Source organism: Cupressus sempervirens, chromosome 6, assembly GCF_028749045.1.
Source record: "Cupressus sempervirens isolate cs-2001-9-10 chromosome 6, ASM2874904v1, whole genome shotgun sequence".
Classification (NCBI taxonomy): domain Eukaryota; kingdom Viridiplantae; phylum Streptophyta; class Pinopsida; order Cupressales; family Cupressaceae; genus Cupressus; species Cupressus sempervirens.
This window is the reverse complement of record NC_143123.1, coordinates 219,975,151-219,997,263: the sequence shown is the minus strand read 5'-3', so window position 1 is coordinate 219,997,263 and position 22,113 is coordinate 219,975,151. Positions and strand designations below refer to the sequence as shown.

The following is a 22,113-nucleotide window of genomic DNA, read 5'->3' as shown; positions in this document are numbered from 1 at the left end:
CATAACACCATGCTTTAGTATATGGAAATTGTTGAATATCAACGTCAACTAATGGCATAAACTTATGTTCAAATCAGGGAGAAAAGTGACAACGGTATTACAGATTGCAAAAAATCCTTACGTGTCTCTGCCCAACTGTATAAAGCCTTACATATTGGAATGAGTCCGCTAACCTTACTGGAACCCGTGGCAAGAGATCTTAGTCGGCTAGCACAATATGCACATATGAGTTGTCTCTGAAAAGCAAGGTGCCAACAGGGAGTTTGATTGCTCATATTACATGAAGTTGTAGGAGGAAAGAATGATTGTCCTCGGAGAAAGAATCCATGCCCATAGTCAAATAAGGAACTATTAAATAAAATAAGTCTGACTCCATGTCTTCTTACAGTTACAAGAAAGATCCGAGTTTCTTTTTGGTTTCTACCAGCTACCAAAAGATTAATAAACTATTTGAATCCAAGAAGACCAAAGAAATTAAATCGACTATGAAAGGAGAAGGAAATTTAAAAAAATGTTTTTAATGTCTGGAACTAATACAAAAGTCTAGAAATAAGCCCAAAAGTCTGACCCTACGGCTTCCAAAACATAAAAGATGTAAAACCATTTGAATTCCTAAGAAGTCTAAATGAATTAAAAACATAAATTCTATTAAACATGCCAACAATAATCGGTTAAAAACAAGAATAATGAAAGGAAGAGAAGAGAATTATAAAGTTTTAAATTCAAAGATTATAATAATATAATTGTTAAAATCCGAACATTATTATAAAATACAACTTTCAAATTTAAATGATCATTAAACAATTATTAGAATACTATCACAAAAGATAATTTCTAAAATTCTTTAAGATATGTTTTATAAATAATTTAATTATTTTAATTAAATTATTTATTATAATTAAACTATTTATTAAAATAACTCATGCGATTCCACAAATGTCTTCTGTTCCAAGTCTGTCTGCCCAATGATGGTGACGCCTTGCCTAATTCTTATTTGACAATGCTTCACCCCTTCAGCATGCTCCCTGCAAGAAATTTCTCTGTGATTAAATTAAAAAAAAATGTAATCATAAATAATCATAACAGTTAATCTTTCATCCTAATTTTCATGAATTCGTGATTAACGATCAACTAACATGTCATCTGCACTTGAAATCATAACGACCAATTAACTTACCATTACGCCAGATTATATCAAATTAAACCGCCAACCGACTTCATGTGAACCTCAACGGCTATATTTCAAGCTAGGTCAAAAATTGGGATGTAACAGCTAGTTTGATATATTGGTGGATGATGATTGAATGAATGTTGATTTGACGGAAAGGTGCTTGTTTTCTTAAATGTATGTTTTCTTGATCTTAAGGTGACATAATGATTGATGTGGATTTTATGATTGTTTTCTTGATCTTGTTGATTCATTGTTTGCTTTATTTATTGAGGGATTAATGATTAATGGAAGAAGGATGATGATTGATCCTCCTCTAATGCTTCAAACGAAATCTCATTTTTACTTTATTGGTGAAAGAGTCACCACATTTCATAAGAATTGAGTCACCACTTTTTATTGTTGCCTTTGAGAATAATGTATTACTTTGCACATTGATCTCCCTTGAAATATTCTCCTCAAACGAAATCTTCTCCCTTTTGTATCTTCCAATGTCGGAGAGACTTGCACTTTTTCATCATGTCTGCCCTTTGCAATGATTGCAAGCTTTTGTCATGTCCCCAAATTTGAATGTAATAATTTAATTTAATTAATTAATTAACGGGTTCCAGAATTTAAATAATATATCAAAAGGACCTTTAATTAGTTACTTTAATTAATTAAGTTGGGGCCAAGTTAGTAATATGCGTAATTGTGGTTTTGATTGATTTAGTATATCTCGGACCCATTTTATTTAATTGTTTCCGTAGGTAAGTGTGGTCATTGGCTATCTTTGTACACCCTTGGAAAGGTTTCCCCGATGGGAATTTAAGCGCGGCTTGTAGGTAGTAGTTAGTATGTGATTTGGATTATATTTCTTTGTAATACAAATTCCTATTAGGATTCTCTTTTGTTCGCCATTTCGGAAGTGAAAGATCTTCCCTACTTGGCTTTCCAGTTTCAGTGGTATTCAACCCTCACCCTATTCCGTCACTTGAAATACTTCGCTTAGATATGGCAAATCGGAGCACCATCTTGTGGCAAATATTATTTGAAGATTATATATGTTCTATTTTCATTATTTAGATTTCATCTTGTTCATGGTTGTATTGTTCAAACTCACTTCCACTACCCCCACATCTTCTTCCGTACAACTACACTAACCTATAGACTCTAGATTGGCACACCGTCATTTCATAGTAACACCGTACAACCCATCCTATACAGTCCATCTTGTATGGACCCACCGTACGGCCCATCATGTATGGCCCATCCCATCCTGTATGATCCATCCTGCATGGCCCATCCTATATGGCCCATTCTGTAAAGCTCACTCTAATACCATAAGGTCTCACAGACTGGCATTCACTTGTCCCCCTCACTATACATAATCTATGCTCCATTACCAAAACTGTACGATCATACTCTTGTACAACTACATGAACCTACAGACTCTGAATTGGCACACAATCATTTTGTAGTAACACTGTACAACCCATCCTATACGGCCCATCTTGTACGACCTCTGCCGTACGGCCCATCCTGTACACCCATTCTGTATAGCTCACTCTATTACCATACGGTCTCACAGACTAGCATTCATTTGTCCCCCTCACCATACATCATCTGTGCTCCATTATCAACACTGTACGGTCATACTCCCATACCGTACGACCCTTCATAATAGTATCATATCGCCACCGTACAACAAGTTCTATCATCAACACTGGCGTACGGTGACTTCGATTAGCATCTCTAGTAAATAATTAATAGTAGGGTTATGAAAGAATGGAAAACAAAACATTACAGTAGTATCAGAGCTGGTGATTTTGCCACCCTGTTGGGAGAATGGAGAGCTTTGACTTGGATTACACTATGGCTCATTTTTCAGCTGATTGGAGGGCACATCTGTTAGTCGAATACTCCAAGAATACTTTTGCGTGCCAACTATTGGATGGTCAAGTACAAGATGGAAAATACCAGGTGGTTAGCAAAATCATTTACCACAAAGACAAAATCTACCTAGTACCTAAGACCAAGATGAAGGAAATTTTGGAAGAAGGTACTTGCACAAATATCATTGAACCAATGCTCGACGATCAACTTGATGGAAATTTGGGTTCTACTAGCGACCCTCGGAATAAGCAATTTCTATCGGTAGTTGTTTAGCCTCCTGGTGATGCAGATTTGATCGAGGATTATTTGTAGGAGCAATCTTTATAGTTGGTTGATTATGAAGTCTATTCCCCGGCAGCAATCATGATGGATTACATAGATGAAATTCAAGTTTGGGATCTTGGTGACTTAGGATGAGACAATATTTATATCAGAGTGGCGCAGCGAAAGTTTGACGGCAACGTGGTGTTGCGGAGGATTGATGTCATTTCACTTGTCTCACTTGCACGTTTGATTTGGGACCCTAGAGCTATTGGTGTTCCGTCTGATGATGGATTGCTTGAGGGAAAGCAATCTTTGGGCAGCGAGGATTTGTCATGTCATAAAATTTGAATGTAATAATTAAATTTAATTAATTAATTAGCTGGTCCCAGAATTTAAATAATATATCAAAAGGAACTTTAATTAGTTACTTTAATTAATTAAGTTGGGGCCAAGTTAGTAATATGTGTAATTGTGATTCCGATTGATTTAGTATATCTTGGACCCATTTTATTTAATTGTTTCCATAGGTAAGTGTGGCCGTCGGCTATCTTTGTACACCCTCCGAAAGGTTTCCCCGACAAGTATTTAAGCGTAGCTTGTAGGTAGTAGTTAGTATGCGATTTGGATTATATTTCTTTGTATTGCGAATTCCTCTTGGGATTCTCTGTTGTTCGCCATTTCGGAAGTGAAAGATCTTCCCTACTTGGCTTTCCAGTTTCAGTGGGATTCAACCCTCACCCTATTCCATCACCTGAAATACTTCGCTCGGATCTGGCAAATCGGAGCACCTTCTTGTGGAAAATATTATTCGAAGATTATATATGTTCTATTTTCATTATTTGGATTTCATCTTGTTCATGGTTGTATTGTTCAAACTCACTTCCACTACCCCTACGGTCTTCTTTCGTACAACTACATGAACATACAGACTCTAGATTGGCACACAGTCATTTCGTAGTAACACCGTATGACTCATCTTGCACGGCCCATCCTATATGACCCCCATCATATGGCCCATCTCGTACGGCCCATTCTATACGGCCCATCCTATATGGCCCATCCCATCCTGTATGGCCCATCTTGCACAACCCATCCTGCATGGCCCATCCCATATGGCTCACTCTAATACCATACGGTCTCAGACTAGCATTCACTTGTCCCCCTCACCGTACATCATCTGTACTCCATTACCAACACTATATGGTCATACTCCCATACCGTATGACCCTTCATAGTAGTATCATATTGCCATCATACAATAGGTTCTACTATCAACACTAGCATACGATCACCTCCATTAGCATCTCTGGTAAATAATCAATAGTAGGGTTGTGAAAGAAGGGAAAATGGAACATTACAGCTTTCACAATTACCACCCTTCAAAAGAGTCACAACCTTTTATAATTACCAACTTTTGAGCACCCCAACCTCTTCATAACTTTTCCTTTTGAAGGAGTCACTTCCATATTTTCTTCTTATTCCTTTTTCTCTTCAATCAATTCTTTCTTGAATCACACATTCTCTCCCAACCTCTCTCCATTTTCAAATGTTCTCTTCTCCCTTTTTACATCTCATGTTTGAGGTTGTTGCAGCTTTTCATTTCATGCCTTTTGGCCCTTCAATTTTTATGGAATGTGATGATTTCATTATTCACATTTTTATGGAATGTGATGATTTCATTATTCACATTACTTGCTTGGCTCAAAAAAAAGGTATACTTTTCAAGATCATTGTCTCCCAATGGAAGTTGTCTAGGTCAAAGTTGAGGCATATTTTGATCATTTGGAAGTGGTAATTTTTCATGACTCTTATTGGACTTTTACTACTAAGACTTAAAAAGCATAGGTAATTGATAATTGTCCCAAAATGGACTAATTATATGGAATGAATAAGAATGCACACGAGGTACAAAACAAGGTTTCTTTTATATTAGTCAACACTTAAAATTGGTTCTATTAAAGTTTGATTCCAATGGGCAACCAAACATAATCTTGGAGAAGCAGTAGAAGAATGCATCTTCCGATATGTTAAAGGAAAACCATGATTGATATTGGCTTTAAATTATAAAAATATGCAAGAAATGGAAAATAAGCTTTAGTTTCATATAACAACTAATTAGGTGAGAAAAGCTTGGATAGGGGGCGGAAGAAATCGATAGTAAAAGGAGATTCAAATTTTGTTATTGATATGCTTAATAGAAATCAAGAACATCTCAAATATTGAAGAATATTATCAAGTATGTGAGACCCTTGTTTGGTGTTTTTGAATATTAAAAGACAAAAAGTAGTTGCAGAGGGGTTGCAAACTTGCAACTATGGGTGTTGATTTGTATCAGTATCAAATTTGAGAAAGAATTATGGGACTCGGATTCCTCCTCTTCCACTTCAAAAATTTATCACTGAATATAAGAATTCTCAAGGAATTAGAAACCCATTAAGTGGTTGTGCCATGATAATAATTTCAAAACTATAAGTATGAATAAAAATCTTTCGAGGCTCTCACTACTTGCTGGGTAAGTTATGGTTGGGAAGAGCATTGTTTTCTACAATGAAAAATGATATGAAAGGCAAGTTGGGGAAGGGGAAACAAGAGTGATAGTGTATTGTTTTGAGGGAAAACAAGTATACAGTGGTTCTTAATGCTACTGAAGTCTCCTCTAGATTTTCTTATATTATTCGCACCATCAACCAATGGGGTACAAAGTAGTATATCCACATGACTATATATACTATAAACATATATTTGTAGTCTGGTAGTTAATATTAAATAATGATTACTTTGGTTTGCATCAAGGTTTGAACAATGATAAATTTATTTATTTTGTGGAGGGTATGATGATCTCTCAACTACCCATACCAGTGCTTTCTGTCAGCCGACTGGATTGTCGTCGGTGTTTCTGTAGCTGACGGAGTGATTGTCGGCGGTGTTTCTATAGCCAACAGAATGATTGTCGTCGGTGTTTTGTATTTTGTAGCCGACGGGTAAATAGTTTGTAGCATACATAATGTTTGTGGCCGACGGACTCCTTCGGAAGGTTCGGCGGATAGTATTTATATCCCGTCTGGGATCATTGTAAAGCATCTTCTATCATTAATCATCTTCTATCTTCTATCTTATCTTATCAAGCATAATGTAATGTTCTGGCATATGTGAATAATCTAAAGAATTCTGTTGTTCATGTTCCATTGTCTGTATGCATTGATTTCTTTACCAGTATGGTAAACATTTGGCGCCGTTGCGTTTATTTGTGAACCCGTGGGGGCGCTGCCCCTGGACCTCGCTAGGGGCACTGCCCCCTAGACCCCCAGTCGTTGCGGATATCAGTCGTGGGAGTCTGACCAGTTGAGAAGAGTTGAAGTTGCTACAGGCATGGACTTTCTCTGTACCAGAGGCACTGGGAGTAGGTGTTGGCCGGGAGGCTATCTTGGTGGATGCGTAGAGAGCTCGGGAGGAGCTAATCATCCAGTTGGAGGCAATACAGCGACACTTGGCTCAGGGTACCGAGGAATTGAAAACAAAGAAAGCAGCACAGGTGGCTATCAAGGTCAGCTTCATTAAGGAGGCAGTGTTGTGTTAGCAGAGACTACAGGCACCGGATGAAAGTGACAGTGAGGTGTCAGAAGCAGATTTATCTTGTTGTAATTAGTCCGTTAATGTATTAATTTGTCTCAGATATTTTGTTAGTCGTCAGGAGACGGCTTTTCTTTTTAGGGGAGATGGTGTCAACCGAGTGGATTGTCGTCGGTGTTTCTGTAGCCGACGGAGTGATTGTCGATGGTGTTTCTGTAGTCGACAGAATGACTGTCGTCGGTGTTTTGTATTTTGTAGCCGACGGGTAAATAGTTTGTAGCGGACATAATGTTTGTGGCCGATGGACTCCTTCGAGAAGGTTCGGCGGATAGTATTTATATCCCGTCTGGGATTATTGTAAATCATCTTCTATCATCAATCATCTTCTATCTTCTATCTTATCTTATCAAGCATAATGTAATGTTCTCGCATATGCGAATAATCTAAGGAATTCTGTTGTTCATGTTCCATTGTCTGTATGCGTTGATTTCTTTACCAGTACGGTAAACACTTTCATGCCACTTTTGTTTTGCAGTTTTTGAGTGCCTCACCCAAGTTATTAAAGCAACAAACAAAAACTTTATCCCCACCCTCATCCCAACACCCCCACCCCCACCACACCCCCCCCCCCCCCACACCCACAATATATATATATATTCTATAGGACCAAGAATATCTTTATAATTTACTGTACTAGAAGCCCATCCATTGTATGGGATCCACGTTAAAAGAGATTATCAATAGGTAACAAAAGACTACTTAAAAAAAAAATCAGATTTCAAAAAGGAAAAATTCTAAGTTACCGGTTTGAGTTCGGGTTCAAATAACCGGTTCACTAGTATTGCAAAATCTTTAAATGGAGTGTGGATTTGTTAGTAAAAAGAAGGTAAAATATATATATATATATATATATATATATATATATATATATATATATATATATATATATAGATAGATAGATATACATATGTATGCAGCCTAGAAAAATCAATTAAGATTAGAATGCTACTTAGTATCATAAAAACAACAAAAACAGTATAAACTTGTAATCTTAGCATCATATCTATTATCAATACCAAAATATTAAAATAACATCGAGTTCAAGCATCATTGTTTAGACTTTCAACAATTAAAACTTTATGCCAAGTTTCAATCATCTAATGGATTATCCAAATCTTCTTCTTCTTCTTCTCGATCAAAACAAACATTGTCAATATTATTGGGATCAACTACACTAATAACATTCTTGTTTTCCAAGTCGTCCAACGCTTATTACTTTTTCATTGTGCAAAGAGCTTGTTTGTTTGTAATTAACATCCTACGTAAAAAAATGTTATATAAGTAGCTTGCAACTCCCTTCACCTATTGAAGATGTTATTTAATGTTTCAAATACAATTTATCACTATACGGAGCTTCCAATTGTTCAAACAAGGGTCATTATCAGCATTGGAACTATAAATGTCACTAGAAGAAATCTTGAGGGCTAGTTTAATTTGATGTAATAAATATTTGAACTTCAGCAAATTTTGTTGTGTAATGTTAAAAATCTGTATTCAAATTCTGTGATATATTTTTTATGCACTAAATTATAGAATGTTCCAAATGGACTTTACTTGGTTTGCACTCAGTCTACCTAGGTCTGCGCTAGTTCGATCATGATTTGACATGGAGGAACCAACCTTCTTGGGTTTGAACCCAAGTGGAACCCAAAAGGGAACCAAGATAAGGACCAAAAACCGGTTCGAAATTCACCTGGTTTGAAGGGCCAAGGGGAGAATTAGGTAACTAAGGAAAAATTTAATGCCTTTCACATAACCTTACATTTTATGCAAAAAATATTACCACTACTTTCCAAAATAATAAGCAACCAATGATGCTTGAAAGTAGAATTTTTTTATTTTTAAGCAAAAGTTACATGGAAGTAGAGTTGTTTTGTAGAATATTTAAAATTAAATGAGGTTTTTTCCAGACTACATGTCTTCAGCTGCCGACAATTTATTACTAAACAGTCATATGTTTGCTGAAAAAACTACTGAAACTATCATAGGACTTTCACAATCATGTCTGTATAGAACAATTCTAAAATTAACATAACAACAAAGATCCTTTGAGCTAAAGCAATTGACTTGCTTAAACAACTAGGACTGCTAGAAATCTTCTTCTTGAAAATATTTTAAGGGTATATTGTACTGATGAAAGATACATCTATCTTGTACATGATAATATTAAATTTATCCTTCATATTCAAAGTTTTCAAATCTAAAACTCAGCCATCAAACATATTTACCACATAAAGGAATTCTTTAGATGCAATACAAATTGCTTCTAGAAGAAATCCTAACCTTAAAAAAGAAGAGACACCAAGCCTTATTAAAAGTAACTTTGTATGAAATACTGCATTCTTAATGAAGCAACATAAATACACAAAAAATTCAACTTCAAACCTACATCTTGAAGTTTTGAATGAAGGCAAAGTGGGAATGAAACAAATATTGTGCCAAGTGCCATCAAAAGGCTCCCACTTCTATCCGTCAGCCAGTGGGGTACCTTGTGTGAGAGGCCCCCAACCCCAATAGCACCAGCTTCTCCAAACTGTTGAATTGCCCCCAGCAGTGATCCAAAGAGAAGTATTATAATGGAAAAGTCTGTAAAATGCTGATAGCAGTTGAAACTAATTATTTCTCAGCTAAAAACCAACTAAACAACTCAGAAAAAAGATTGAATGAACAAACAATTTAGTTCTCTTATATCACACAAATATCTGTAAAAGCAATGTTAAATGTACAACTACTAACAAGTAATTTTAGAGCAGTTATTTTTACAAAGTTCTAATTTCTATATCTAAGAATCTATACATCAAGTAATGCTTAACTGTAACTGGATAGGATCTCCTATCCAATCAAATATGTTTTTCCTAAAGTTAATCATAACCATTTTGTGATAATGAGTTGATTGATTTTTTTGCATGATTGAAATGATTAATCGTAGACAACAGGTATAGAATTAATGTGCTTCAGCACCTCTGTTAATTTAACAGTCACATCAGGGTTTAAGAATATGTGTGGGCATACAAGAACCTTGCAGGAATTAATTTACAACGTGACTAATGAAAGGTATGTTGTTGGTTGAATACAAATATTTTTAGCCATCTATCCACCATGATCTAACTTCATACTCATTATCCCACTTATTTAGGCCATTGAAGGGTAAAAGCAGACCTACAAGACATCTGATAGTTTCTTGGTATGCATCACCCTTTTAGCCACGCATAACTCCCTTTTAGGATTTTTCTTTCTACACCAAATATCTACTCCCTTGAATCTTTATCTGCTATTTCAGGACGGCTGAATGTGTTTCAGAACCTTTATATTTAGGTCAATTCTTTATCACAATGGTACTGGTATGTTTTTCCTACAGGAAAGATTGGTATTACTATATTAATATTGTTCAGGATCATTGTATTGAGGCCGATCCTTTCCCATTATTGTAGCAGCCAGATTAACCAAGATGAAAAGAGGTGTTAACTATCAAGAAAGTAACTCTTTATATATTTTATGCTGTATTTTTTTTTTTCCCTTTTTTATTTCGAAGAGATTTCAGGCTGATTTGAAAGGAGTGGTGAGAGAGCAAGATAAGAGTGATCCCTTTTGATTGAGGTTTGTGGCCATCTGTTGCATGAGGAACTGTAAATAGGTAGTTAGCAAGAGGACTCTATTATGTGCCTTTTAAGTTTCAGCAGTCGCAGACTACTCACTTTCAAGCTTGAGAGTAGCAAGAGTTGTTTCTTTCATCTTAGTTTTTAGTGTGATTAATGTTTTGGATAGATTGATGAAAGAAAGTTGGTGGAGCTGAGAATCCAGCTATGATGTGTCAGAAATGGTATTTTTAAGAGTGCTTTTTCCTTTTAATTATGTTAATTTTAATTGGCTCTTTAGATCTGTATGATGAGGAGCAAAATGATTTGCTGGTCAGACAATCTGACTTTCCTATGATGTGCACTTCTGTGGCAGTTTATTGGTTGCTTGGACAATGCTGAGTTCAACCACTACAGGGTTTTGCCTTGAATGTAAGTCTCCTGTTCCTACCTATTTTCTTGTTGGTTTGGACTGCTTGATTTTGAACCTATATTTGGGCTTTTTTTGTCATATGTTGAATTACTGTGGTAATATAAATACCACCTATGTATCTTCACCTTAGAAACCTTTTTGGGTCTAGGGTCACCTAACCCAAAGTGCCTATGGTAAAAGTGCGTAGCCTCAACCTATTTGTTAGTGGCAAAATATCACGTGCAAAAAGATAATAGGCAAATACTAATGCAATGAAAGTTTGTCCATTTATTAAAATAATGCCATTTTCTTCCTTTTGATCACACATTTATCATCAAAGCATCCTAGTCTAAGCCATAAAGACAAAAAAGACTTTTTCATAATTAAATAAACTCAATACTATGACTAATATGCAAGTGTGTAAATGAATATAAATAAGAAAAATATTATGCACCTTATAAAAAATTTAGAAATGATTTACCTTGTAAAATCGACCCCCAACAGCTAGTGCAAGAGATTGATAATCATGAGCACCTAATGCATCTGATTGTCTCAGGAGCAATCCGCAAGTGAAATCATTTGCAAATGAAACTAGTATCATGATTAAAAATCCCCACACAATTCCAGTTTCTTCAAAACCCCAAGAAAGAGGGAGTATGGCCCTTTATTTATATAAGAAATTCATTATGGAAACAAGTTAGTAATTAAAATAAGCACCTTTCTATAATTTGCATATGAATGACAAATATCTTCTCATTTGAGCATTAACATGAGACAAATACAAGCTCTTTATAAGAAAACACATTTGAAATCACCTATGGAAGACCAACAGTCACTATTTGGGAATCCACTTTTATTATCAAATCACATCCATATTAGAAGCCAACTTGCAAGACCAAAATTCACAAATTAGAATTTCACTGTAGATGTCCCAATGGGGAAACGAAGTTGGGTCTCCACATTGAAAACCCAATGTTTAAATCAATAAGATCAACCCCTTGGACTAAATAAACAAACAATATACAAACTGAAATAGTCATGAATGACCTCCAAAAAAAAATCTATGATACATCTTAATTCAAATGAGAAGATCACTTTTATAATATGGTTGTTCCCAAGTTGCTTTGGACAGTTCTCTCTAGTTACTTTAATCCTATCCATGCATTTCAAATTCATTTAGCTAAAAAAAAGTGACCTCTTAAATCCTATTTCACTGGATTATTTTGTGTAACTCTCTCTCTCTCGCTCTCTCTCTCTCTCTCACTCACACACACCCACACACCAGATTTTATACATAATCATCTATTAAATAGCTATCAAAGGGAGGTTCTACTGTCTTTTTAAAGGTTTCAGTCTCTTTCATCCTTCTTCGAGTACACTGATCAGCAGTGCCTAGACCTTATCTTTAGGAGACCATGAGGCTTCAAGACCACACCTTATAGATGCAGTCTCCCTTGAGATAGACTTAAGATTAGATCATCATCATCTCCTCCTCCTCGATGGTCTATCCTGCTCGGGGTTCCAAGCAGTCTCTTGGTCTCCCTACCTCTGGGCACACCAGGTCTGTAAGGCCTCACAGGAGTTACACACAGCATCAGCTCTCCACTTCTAGTGGCTCTCAAAGATGGCACAAGACTTCCTTTCTTTTTGGGTTGTATCCTTCAGTTCTGGATTTCTTCTCTACGGCTAGGCACGTCTAGCTTGTTGCTCACAGCAGCTTATGTCATTTGTTTGTGCTTTGTTCCTCTCTTCCCTGGACACTATTTGGTGTTCACATGGTTGGATGGTTTCTCTTGTTGGGCTTTGGTAGTCCCTTAGACCCTCTTTGTGGTCTCTTATTGGACATGAATAAATTATCTTATCTAATCTTATGCTCTTATAGTTTCACATTACAATTATGAAAACAAAGACTAACTTAAAATCATTGATTTCAAATTCCAAAATAATGCATGTACAAGTTTTTTGGAGAAAAACATGTATACATTTTTAAAACTGACATTTTAGATCACACTTTGATCCATCATTGGGATGATAAAATGATGAACTTGTGCATTAGATTAAAAAAAAATCATATGCTAAAGATGTATATGAACCACCCACAAATGGTCATGAACATAGTTGGAAAAATCAGACTTGACAACCCTAATAATTGGACTCAAACTCAAAAGAAACTCGAGAAAGGACTTAGAAAAAGAAAGAAAAAACCCTAGTTTTGCAAAACAAATAAAGAAATTAATGCATTTAGAGAACATAAGAGCCATAATTTAAACATTGCACATGTCAGTTGATCTCCAAACACTCAATATTTGAAACTTCATCATTCATACTCATAGTTTCAATTTTAAAAATGTAACACCATAAGTTTATAAATGTTTACAAAGTTGATAATGAATCATTTGAAAAAATAGTATTCATAAGAAAGATAAAAATACACGAAAGTAAGTTAGAAAGGGAAATGGATAATTTTTTATGTTTGGTAGCTTTAGTTGGATAAACTATGAGACTAAAGTGCAGAAATATATATAGATGTGTGTGTGTGTGATATATATATATACAAAAGATATGAGATATTATATGATTAAATAATCATTTCTTATTATATCAATTAGATAATAATGTATAGACGTGTCTCATGAGGAGACATATCTCTCCATGTCTCTTCCTTAATATAAATAAGAATGAAATCGCTGCCATTAGAAAACATATACCAAGAAGGCAATGCAATGACATATGCAGAAATGCTCCAAAAATAACATGGTATTAGAGCCAACTGCATATGTAACACAAGAAGAAGACAATTTTTAATAACAGCAAATCACAAAGAAATGATAGAATTGGGCATAATGCAACAAAGGAAAACAGATAAATATATATGCATTGATGTGTGTGTGTGATATATATATATATATATATATATATATATATATAATTAAATAATCATTTGTTACTGTATCAATTAGATAATAATGTATAGACATGTCTCATGAGGAGACATGTCTCTCCATGTCTCTTCCTTAATATAAATAAGAATGAAATCGCTGCCATTGGAAAACATATACCAAGAAGGCAATGCAATTACATATGCAGGAATCCTCCACAAATAACAATAACAAACATGTTTTGAGCAATAACAAATCATAAGAGTGATGAAAAGTGAAAATCTTTTAAGTTTAATATTTTAACCTTGGTTGGGCATTCTCAACAAACATCAAGAGTCCTATTCAAAGACTTCTGAGTCCTTCAAAAAATCTTTCGAGTCCAATTCACTGACTCTCCTGGACTCAACTCGCAAGTCCGTGGCTAGTCGGCTTGACTTATGCACTCACAAGTCCATGAGTTTCAGGCGAGTTGGTCTGGTTTTTCCATCTATGGTTATGAACACTTATTATACCAATTAGGGAGTTGCACGCCCTTCTTGTTCTCCATGGTCTTATTATTGGTCATTGACTTATTAGTATTCAAATGCTCCAAACTTTTTCAATAATTATAAACCATTATTCTAGTTAACATCCAAGCATACTTGAGATATGGGAAATGAATAAGGATGACTTCATCAACTTCTTTGTTAAAGCTGGGGAATCGCTAATGCAAATGTTTTCTCTCTTGCCTCCACGAAATCCTTTTATGTACTTCTAAAATGTGCATATTTTGGATCTCTATCTAGCATATGCATCCTTATTTCCTTCCCTTGAACCTCTTCGATAGGTTTTTTTGATGCAAGAAGGATCCTTTTTTAGTTCAAATAAAATTGGAGACTTCTGATACAAGTCAAAACTGGTCTTTAAAGGCATCAAAACATTAATGTGTTTGAATAGTTGGATTTGTAGTGTCGCTAAAATCTGAAAAAAGCTTAAACAACACCCCTCATACATCTCCCACGAAATCTTAATGGGAATAAAAGAATTTATGTGGTACCAAATAAGACAAACCACATCAGCCATAATAAAGACAAAAGACACTAAAAGCCATGAATGAAACGAGATTGGTAATTTAGAGACATGGGTAGGAGAAGATCACAAGCAGAGAAAAGTACTCATTTACTAAATTCTAGATATGAAAGATCAAAAGTTCTTTTAGTATTGTGACCTTGAACACGACATGGTAGCAGTGTAAACATACACACCCCATTGAAGATGGAAAACACACCTTTTTTCACTTTCTAGCTTAGTTTTTTTATTAATTGTCCTTAGTTAGAAACGTTTTTGGGTTGCTTAGTCTCCTAGCTCATAAGGAATGTATGGTTTGGGACCTGGGTCAGGAAATCCTAGATTGAGAGTTAGAAAGAAGATATTTTCTCAGGATTGAATCTCAATTGCAAAATCCATGTTTGAGGAGGATTTACTATAGGAAATTTGTCTCAAGGTAAAGTTTCCCCTTCAACGCTTGTGTAAGTTGAGATGATGTTTTGAGAAATCCATATTTGAAGTAAGAAATTTGTTGAGTGGTGATATGAAAAAATGATAGTTTGATGCTTAGAAAGATGAACGATGAGAAATGAAAAAAGGAAAAATCAAAGCTTCCAAAGAAATTCATTGAGATCTTGAAATTCCATTGCAAAATTCCTCACCAAGTCAAATTTCTACCCTAGAGGGAGAATCAATTTTGGAGGAAAAAATGAGAAACCAAGGGGGTTCCAAATTTGTGGAGTACAAAATCTAAGGAAAAAATTCCACAATTAAAAGTGAAAAACTTGATGAAAGAAAGGAATTCCAAACAAAAAAAAGAAAAAATCCCATGAGTTCCAAAGTAAATATGAAACATCGTTAAATAAGATTAGTAACAAGAAGTGTGAAAATCCTTGATCAAGAAGGGAAATCTTAAGTTAAATGAATAAATCCAAGGTATGCTCCAATGGCTAAAATCTTCCCTTGAGAATCCTTATGAGAGCAAAGTTTCCACCTAAGGGAGTAGATAAATTTTAAAATCTAAAATTTGCAAGGGAAGAGAGAACTCAAGACTTGTTCAAGGAAAGACAAACTCAAACTTTGTGAAGGAATTCAAGATCGAGGCATACAATGAAGCAAATTCTTCTACAAATGAAGAATGTCACAATGACTTAAGATCAATATGAAGGATTCAATGATGCAAAATGGCAAAAAACATCTAGGACATCAATATATTCATGAAAACGAAGCAATTTGGGAATATGAACCATCACAATCATTCACGAGAAGTAGATAGTTTTAGAAGAGGTAATCAAAATTAGAAAGGACTTTTGTTATGAAGTCAAAGTTTACAAGATAAATGATATGTAGTTATAGATTTGTAATCTTCTCATTGGATGGTATTGTATGTATGAAGGTGGTTAGGGTTTCTCATAGAATTATCTTGGTTGCTGATTGAGAACCAATCTAGGCCCTTCATTTGTAATTGAAAAGTCTATATAAGGCTTGGCACTCACATTTGTAAGATCATTAGAGATTAGAAGAGTAGATAGAGGAGGGAGACAAGGAGATTAGAAATCATTGTCAAGACAATGTCAAAGTTAATATACAATTTTTATTGAAGACATAGTGGATCTTTCTGTGTTGTTTCAACATTTTCCATGATTGTTGCTTCTCAAATTTTAACTAAAGTTTATTGATCTTAATTGAGAAATGTGAAGATATATGATGAATTCATTGGTTCATATCATTTTTTATTTGTTGATTGTAAATTTGAGTGCATGGTTTATCTGAACCTAGTTAAGCATTAGTTCATTTGTCGATGTTTATTTGGATGAATGTTACAATACGAAAATACTTCATTTTGGAGAATGTATCAAGTTATGTGTAGTTGTTTCCTCATGGAAAAACAAAAATTGGTTTAAGAATACAATTTATCTATACTTTATCTATTATATCATTGTCCTTAGGTGTCAAGCTAGATTTCTCTGAACCCATATCCTTTTTATTTTTCTTCAAGTTCAAGATAGTTTAGTATTCAAGTTCCATGTGCTTTGAGGGAAAAGAGTTGATTAAATCTTGGAACGATTGTGTAAGTCCTTTCTATGTTACTAGTAATATCACATTATCCCATTGAGTCTATAACCAACACAAAGTATCATGTTTGTAGTCTAAACCTTGGGGTTACCTTATTTGATCACATGGTTTCATGTTGTTTAGTATTTGAGATTTCATTTTCAAGAGAGGATATAATAGTTGGCATATTGTGTGTTGTTGAGTGTTACAAACCACGCATCAATAGGTATACTAAGATATAAGACAAAAATATTGTTTCCTTTTGAAATCGTCTTATCATGAGGAAGTGTGATTATAAAATTAGATTATAGATTAAATGATATCTACTTAAAATTTGCAAAATCAAGCAATTGCTGTAAGTAATCTTATTGGATTTCCTTTATAATTATATACTAATGAATTCTTAAGATACCGGATAAACATCCGACAAGTCCACATCAAATGCACACGCACTCTAGTTTGGATGCATTGTCCGGATGTGCACCAGGATGTGTGCATTTGGATGTGCATCCAAGGCACATTTGAGAACATTTGCACCAAGTGAAACTTTTTCCACCTTAAAAACATATCATAAAGTATTTTTTATACTTTTCCCTAAAATCTTAGAACAGCCCTTTATGAGGCCATTTATAGTAAAAACATATCATAAAGTATTTGTTTATATTTTTTTCCCTATAATCCTAAAACAGCCCTTTATGAGCCCATTTATAGTAAAAACATATAAAAAAATTTTGGTGTTTCAGAGAATACGTGATCATTTTCCAAGTGGATCATTTGTGGGGTGTCTAATAGCTTCCACAAAGGAGATATAAGCAATTTGACCATATTCTTGGGTTTTTTAGTAAATGTTTTAAGACTTTAATGATTTTGTTCAAGTTTGTGATGAGTTTTTTTAGAGTTTTTTTCTTTTCTTCAAGAAAAGAAGAATCAAGTTTAGCTCTCTAATATATATTTTTGGTATTTTTATTTTGTACTTTTATGTTTGCATTTCTTAGTTGACCCTTGACATCTTTGTTGATTAGGTATTTAGGGATTTACTAATTATAGTAGATCAACCACTGAGAGAGATCAACCCTTACTATTTTTAGTAAGACAGTTGGATGCACAGTGGATACAATGATTAACTCTAAGGTTCAATCATAATTGAGAAATATTGATTAATGATGGAGTTATAACATTCTAATTATTATTAAAGTTATACTTCAGTAATAATTAATTATTAAGTGCATATCTTTGATATATTAAGTGGACTTTATTTAAAAGGGAGTTTTAAATGTTTAAGAAGTATACTCAAAGTGTTATTTAAAAGATATAAGGTTTTAATAAAGTATGTTTTATATTGTAATGTGCGCATCAAAAGGAGGGGAATATAATTAAATGTTTATTTCAAATGCAACAAAAGAAAATACACTTGTAAGTTATGAGAAGTGTATTAATGAAGCCTCATGATGAATTTATTACTTCAGAATTATAAAAGTCGAAGGAAAAATGGATGGATTCTTGATGCATTTGTTTAATGTGTTTGGGTGAAGAGAAATTCAGAACAAGGGTTTTAAGTTTTCGGCCTAAAGAATTGTGAATTCTTCCAAATTTATCAAAACTTTGAGTTCGTTAAATGCCCAATGAATTGTGCCAATTCTATGGCTCCAACTAAAGGCCATGATTGAATTGAATGGTGAAGGAATTGATGTTTAGAATCCATAATTAGCTTCAGGTATAATGAGTGAGTGTATTTGATAGTTTCCCCACAAGATTCGATGTGAGACATGATTAAGGGCAACTGTTGTAATTATCAGCAACCATGTGAGCCATTGAGGCTTTGAGAGTGCTTGGAAAGGGTTCCATTTCAGCGTTAGACATTCCCTGGACTTCCAGGATCCTTGGCATTGAGTTTCTCATGTTTATTATACGTGGCTACATCATTGTTGAATTTCTAGCAAGCTGCGTGTGAAAAACAGGTTCTATTATTATCTGATAAATGGTTTTTCGAGTTGATAGTTGTAAATAACTTTCAGTGTAATTATTTAGATTTGTAAATTTGAAACTTTGAAGTTTATATGTTGATCAAGTCTTTGTGAAATGTCCCCATTTTTAGCAGGTTCTCGTAGTGATCTCGGTCAATTCATCATAGTGACCCTCGTGAGCTGACAGTGAGTTTTGAGGGTCTCTAAGGTGGCCTTGCTATTTATAGTAAGTCTATTTTAGGCAAATACTAAATTTAGTAGTGCAGTGTTGGCATTGGCAGTTGGTCGCCATCTGCATATGATCGATGCATTTAATTGATGTTCATATTTGTTAAATTATAAATGAGGCTTCATTATTATTAAGTACTTTATGTTACTTTATGTTACTTTAAGTTTATGTTAGAATTTGGTATTGTGAAGTTGAAGCCTCTTAAGTGAAAAGCGTCTTCATGAAGGCGTGTGCTAGAAAAGATATTTATTTAAAAGAATTAGTTGGAAGCTTCTAATTGAATGCTGTGTTGTTGAAGCAACTTTAATGAAAGGTGTATTAGAGAAGCCAAGTTGCATTATAAAAGAAAGGCTTCATGAAGCAAATAGATCATCAATTGTCTATTGCTCTTTGATTAATCTCTCTAAGGGTTTGGAGTTTTTGTTTGTGCATCAATCCACTGCTGGGGTAAAGTGGTATTGATTTGATTTGCAATCTGAATTAAAAGGTCTTCTCAAACTGTGTTTACTGTGACTGAGAAGTGAATAGTTGCTGGGAGTAAGAAGGTTTGGTAATTGCATACTAAAGAGTTAAATGTCATCTTCCCTTTATTGACTGTGAATGCTGTGGATTACTTGTTAATTGAATTGCTACAATGAGGGTTCAAGCTTGCTCATAATTGCCCATAAATTGTCAGTGTGAACATAGCCCTGGTTTTGCACAAAATCTATGATCTTCTTATGCTGTTGGGAGCTGAATTAAGTACTGTGATTGAGGAAATCAATTCCTCCCTGCCATGAGTCATAAATACCATAAATTCTGGGTGTTTTACCTGCTGCAAATGTAAGATGCCATTCATAGGTTATCTCTGTTTCTTCCTGCCTTGCAAACTTTGTCTTTGGCGTCACTGTCTATGTGTCCATATTCCTGAAGCTTAACATGCAGATTTCTGCCTATTGGAGGACCTGCAATTGCTGTTAGGTGGTGGCATTTACCACAGACTTGTGCCAGGTTTCAAGGAATTATTAACAGACCTTGGCGTGGAATTAAGGAACTGTAAAATCGATCATTTCGATCAAGCTTATCAGGTTCTTTTAATATATTTAATTTCCTAATACTGTTGTAGGCATAGTTTGATTTTGGCGAAAATTACAAGAGTAATAAGAAATCAGTGACTTGGCACCACAATGACCATTACAGATTTATTGAATATTTAGTTGTAGATTTTACTTTGCAAAGCAATAGTCTACAATCTTTAACTGCAAGTCCTGTCATATTTTGGTATTTTGCATTATTTGATGTGAGATATTTATTTCCATATTTCCAATACTTGAGTTTTGTATTTCCAATACAAGGGTGTTGTGAACTATAGGGCATCTGGAATACACATTGCTTTGGTTGTTGGTATGAGCCAGTTGGGGTCATCACAGTTTGACAAAATGTTTGGTGTGATACCTTCAACATCACCATCATTTGGATGAATACTAACTATTTGGTTTAATGTCTATGCCTTCTGCTCAACAGTTTCGAACTTTATATCTGTTGTCAGTACATTTTTCTATAACACATGATAAAGTATGTAGTCGGTAAATAAATGTAATGAGCCGACGAGTAGGATAGTATATATTAATTGTTATGTAGCCGACTTGTGCCCGACGGGTTCCTTTGGGAACCTTCCGAAAGGCCCTTCAGTGAGTATTTATACCCCCTTCAGGAAGCATTGTAAGGATCATAATATATCATCAAGCATAATGTAATGTTTTGGCATAGGCGAATAACAGAAGGAGTTCTACTATTTCCATCTATTGTCTGTGTGCATCAATAAATTAATCTATGTGGTAAAAATTTGGCACCATTGCCAGGGAACGAACCCGGGTCACCCACATGACAGGCAGGAATACTCACCAAGGTCTTGCAGGACAGAAGAGGCCTCGGGTGGTGGTGATACAGACAGCGGCTGTCAGGAGACATCTTCAGAGGAGAACAGTGTAGGGGACGAAGAAGGGGAAGAAGATGATGATGAGGAGGTTCAGGTGGTTACAGCTACCCCCTTGCTGTTTCCGCACAGTACAGTTCCTGTTACTCCCTATTTGGTGCCAACAGGTCTGCACATGGCTCACATTCCAGGGTTTGGACAGGCAAGGCAGCCGGTACTGATGACCGGTGCACCCCAGCAAGCAGTCACAGTAGCAGCACCATGGCAGCACAGGGTAAGGCCTTCTCCTGTTCGACCGGGAGTTGGGTTTGCCGTAGGGTTTTCTCAGACAACAGCACCCGTCAGGCAAGGGACTTTTTCAGCCCCTACTGAAGCACTTCCGGTAGCAGCACCTGTGGCACCTACTGTATCTCAGCCAGCAGCCGATGTTGCCGTAGCATAGCCAGCAGAAGTTCCTGTAGCACAACAAGCAGGAGTTTCTGAGGCACAACCAGCAATGGAAGTCACCGTAGCACAACCAGCAGTGGAAGTCACCATAGCACAGCCAACAGGAGTTCAGGAACCTTCAATAGAGAACGTACTAGACGGAGGGGAGGAGACGGCCATGGAGGTAGCCAATCTTCTAGCACCGGAGTTAGCAAACGGACAGAGTACTTTGGGTGTACACTTGGATGTCGTAGGATCTAATGCAGTGATAATGGTGGATGCAACACTTTTGGCATCACCAGAGCGTGATAGAGAGATTGCATTCAGGAGGTCAGTACTTTTTTGAGCATGCAGTTCCACCGTGCTCCGACTCCTCGAATGGCTTATGTACCGACTCCTACGCGAGATGATATTTCCGAGGTAGACACTCAGCCACAAGTAGCACAGCCCGTTCCGGATATTGGACCGTTGCATTGTACTGTTGAGCGTATGGCTGACGCCGTGGAGATGGTTATGCAGGGACATTCATCAGCACGGGAGGCAAGAATGAAGGAGGCATTTCTTGTCGACTTCGCAGCTCTAGCCTCACGGGCTTGTCAGGTGTTGGATTCCATGGAGACTCAGGCATTGGATTCGATTGTGAAGGAGCTAGAGGGAGTCATCTCGTTCATGTGACTTGGATGCCCAGCTGCCTT

The 22,113-nt window shown here is 35.6% G+C and overlaps 1 protein-coding gene across 3 annotated transcripts in view; it reads right to left on the bottom strand.

Moving 5' to 3' along the window:
* Window positions 1-22,113, bottom strand: part of LOC149552056 (uncharacterized) — a 168,014-nt gene that overhangs the window by 123,677 nt on the left and 22,224 nt on the right. For all 3 annotated transcript variants that reach the window (XM_089789763.1, XM_089789765.1, XM_089789764.1), the window contains exons 2-3: window positions 11,406-11,586; window positions 9,327-9,533 (exon numbers count right to left, since the gene is read on the bottom strand). In XM_089789763.1, the coding sequence (XP_089645889.1) occupies window positions 9,327-9,533; window positions 11,406-11,586 (388 nt within the window). The remainder of the gene's footprint in view (window positions 1-9,326; window positions 9,534-11,405; window positions 11,587-22,113) is intronic.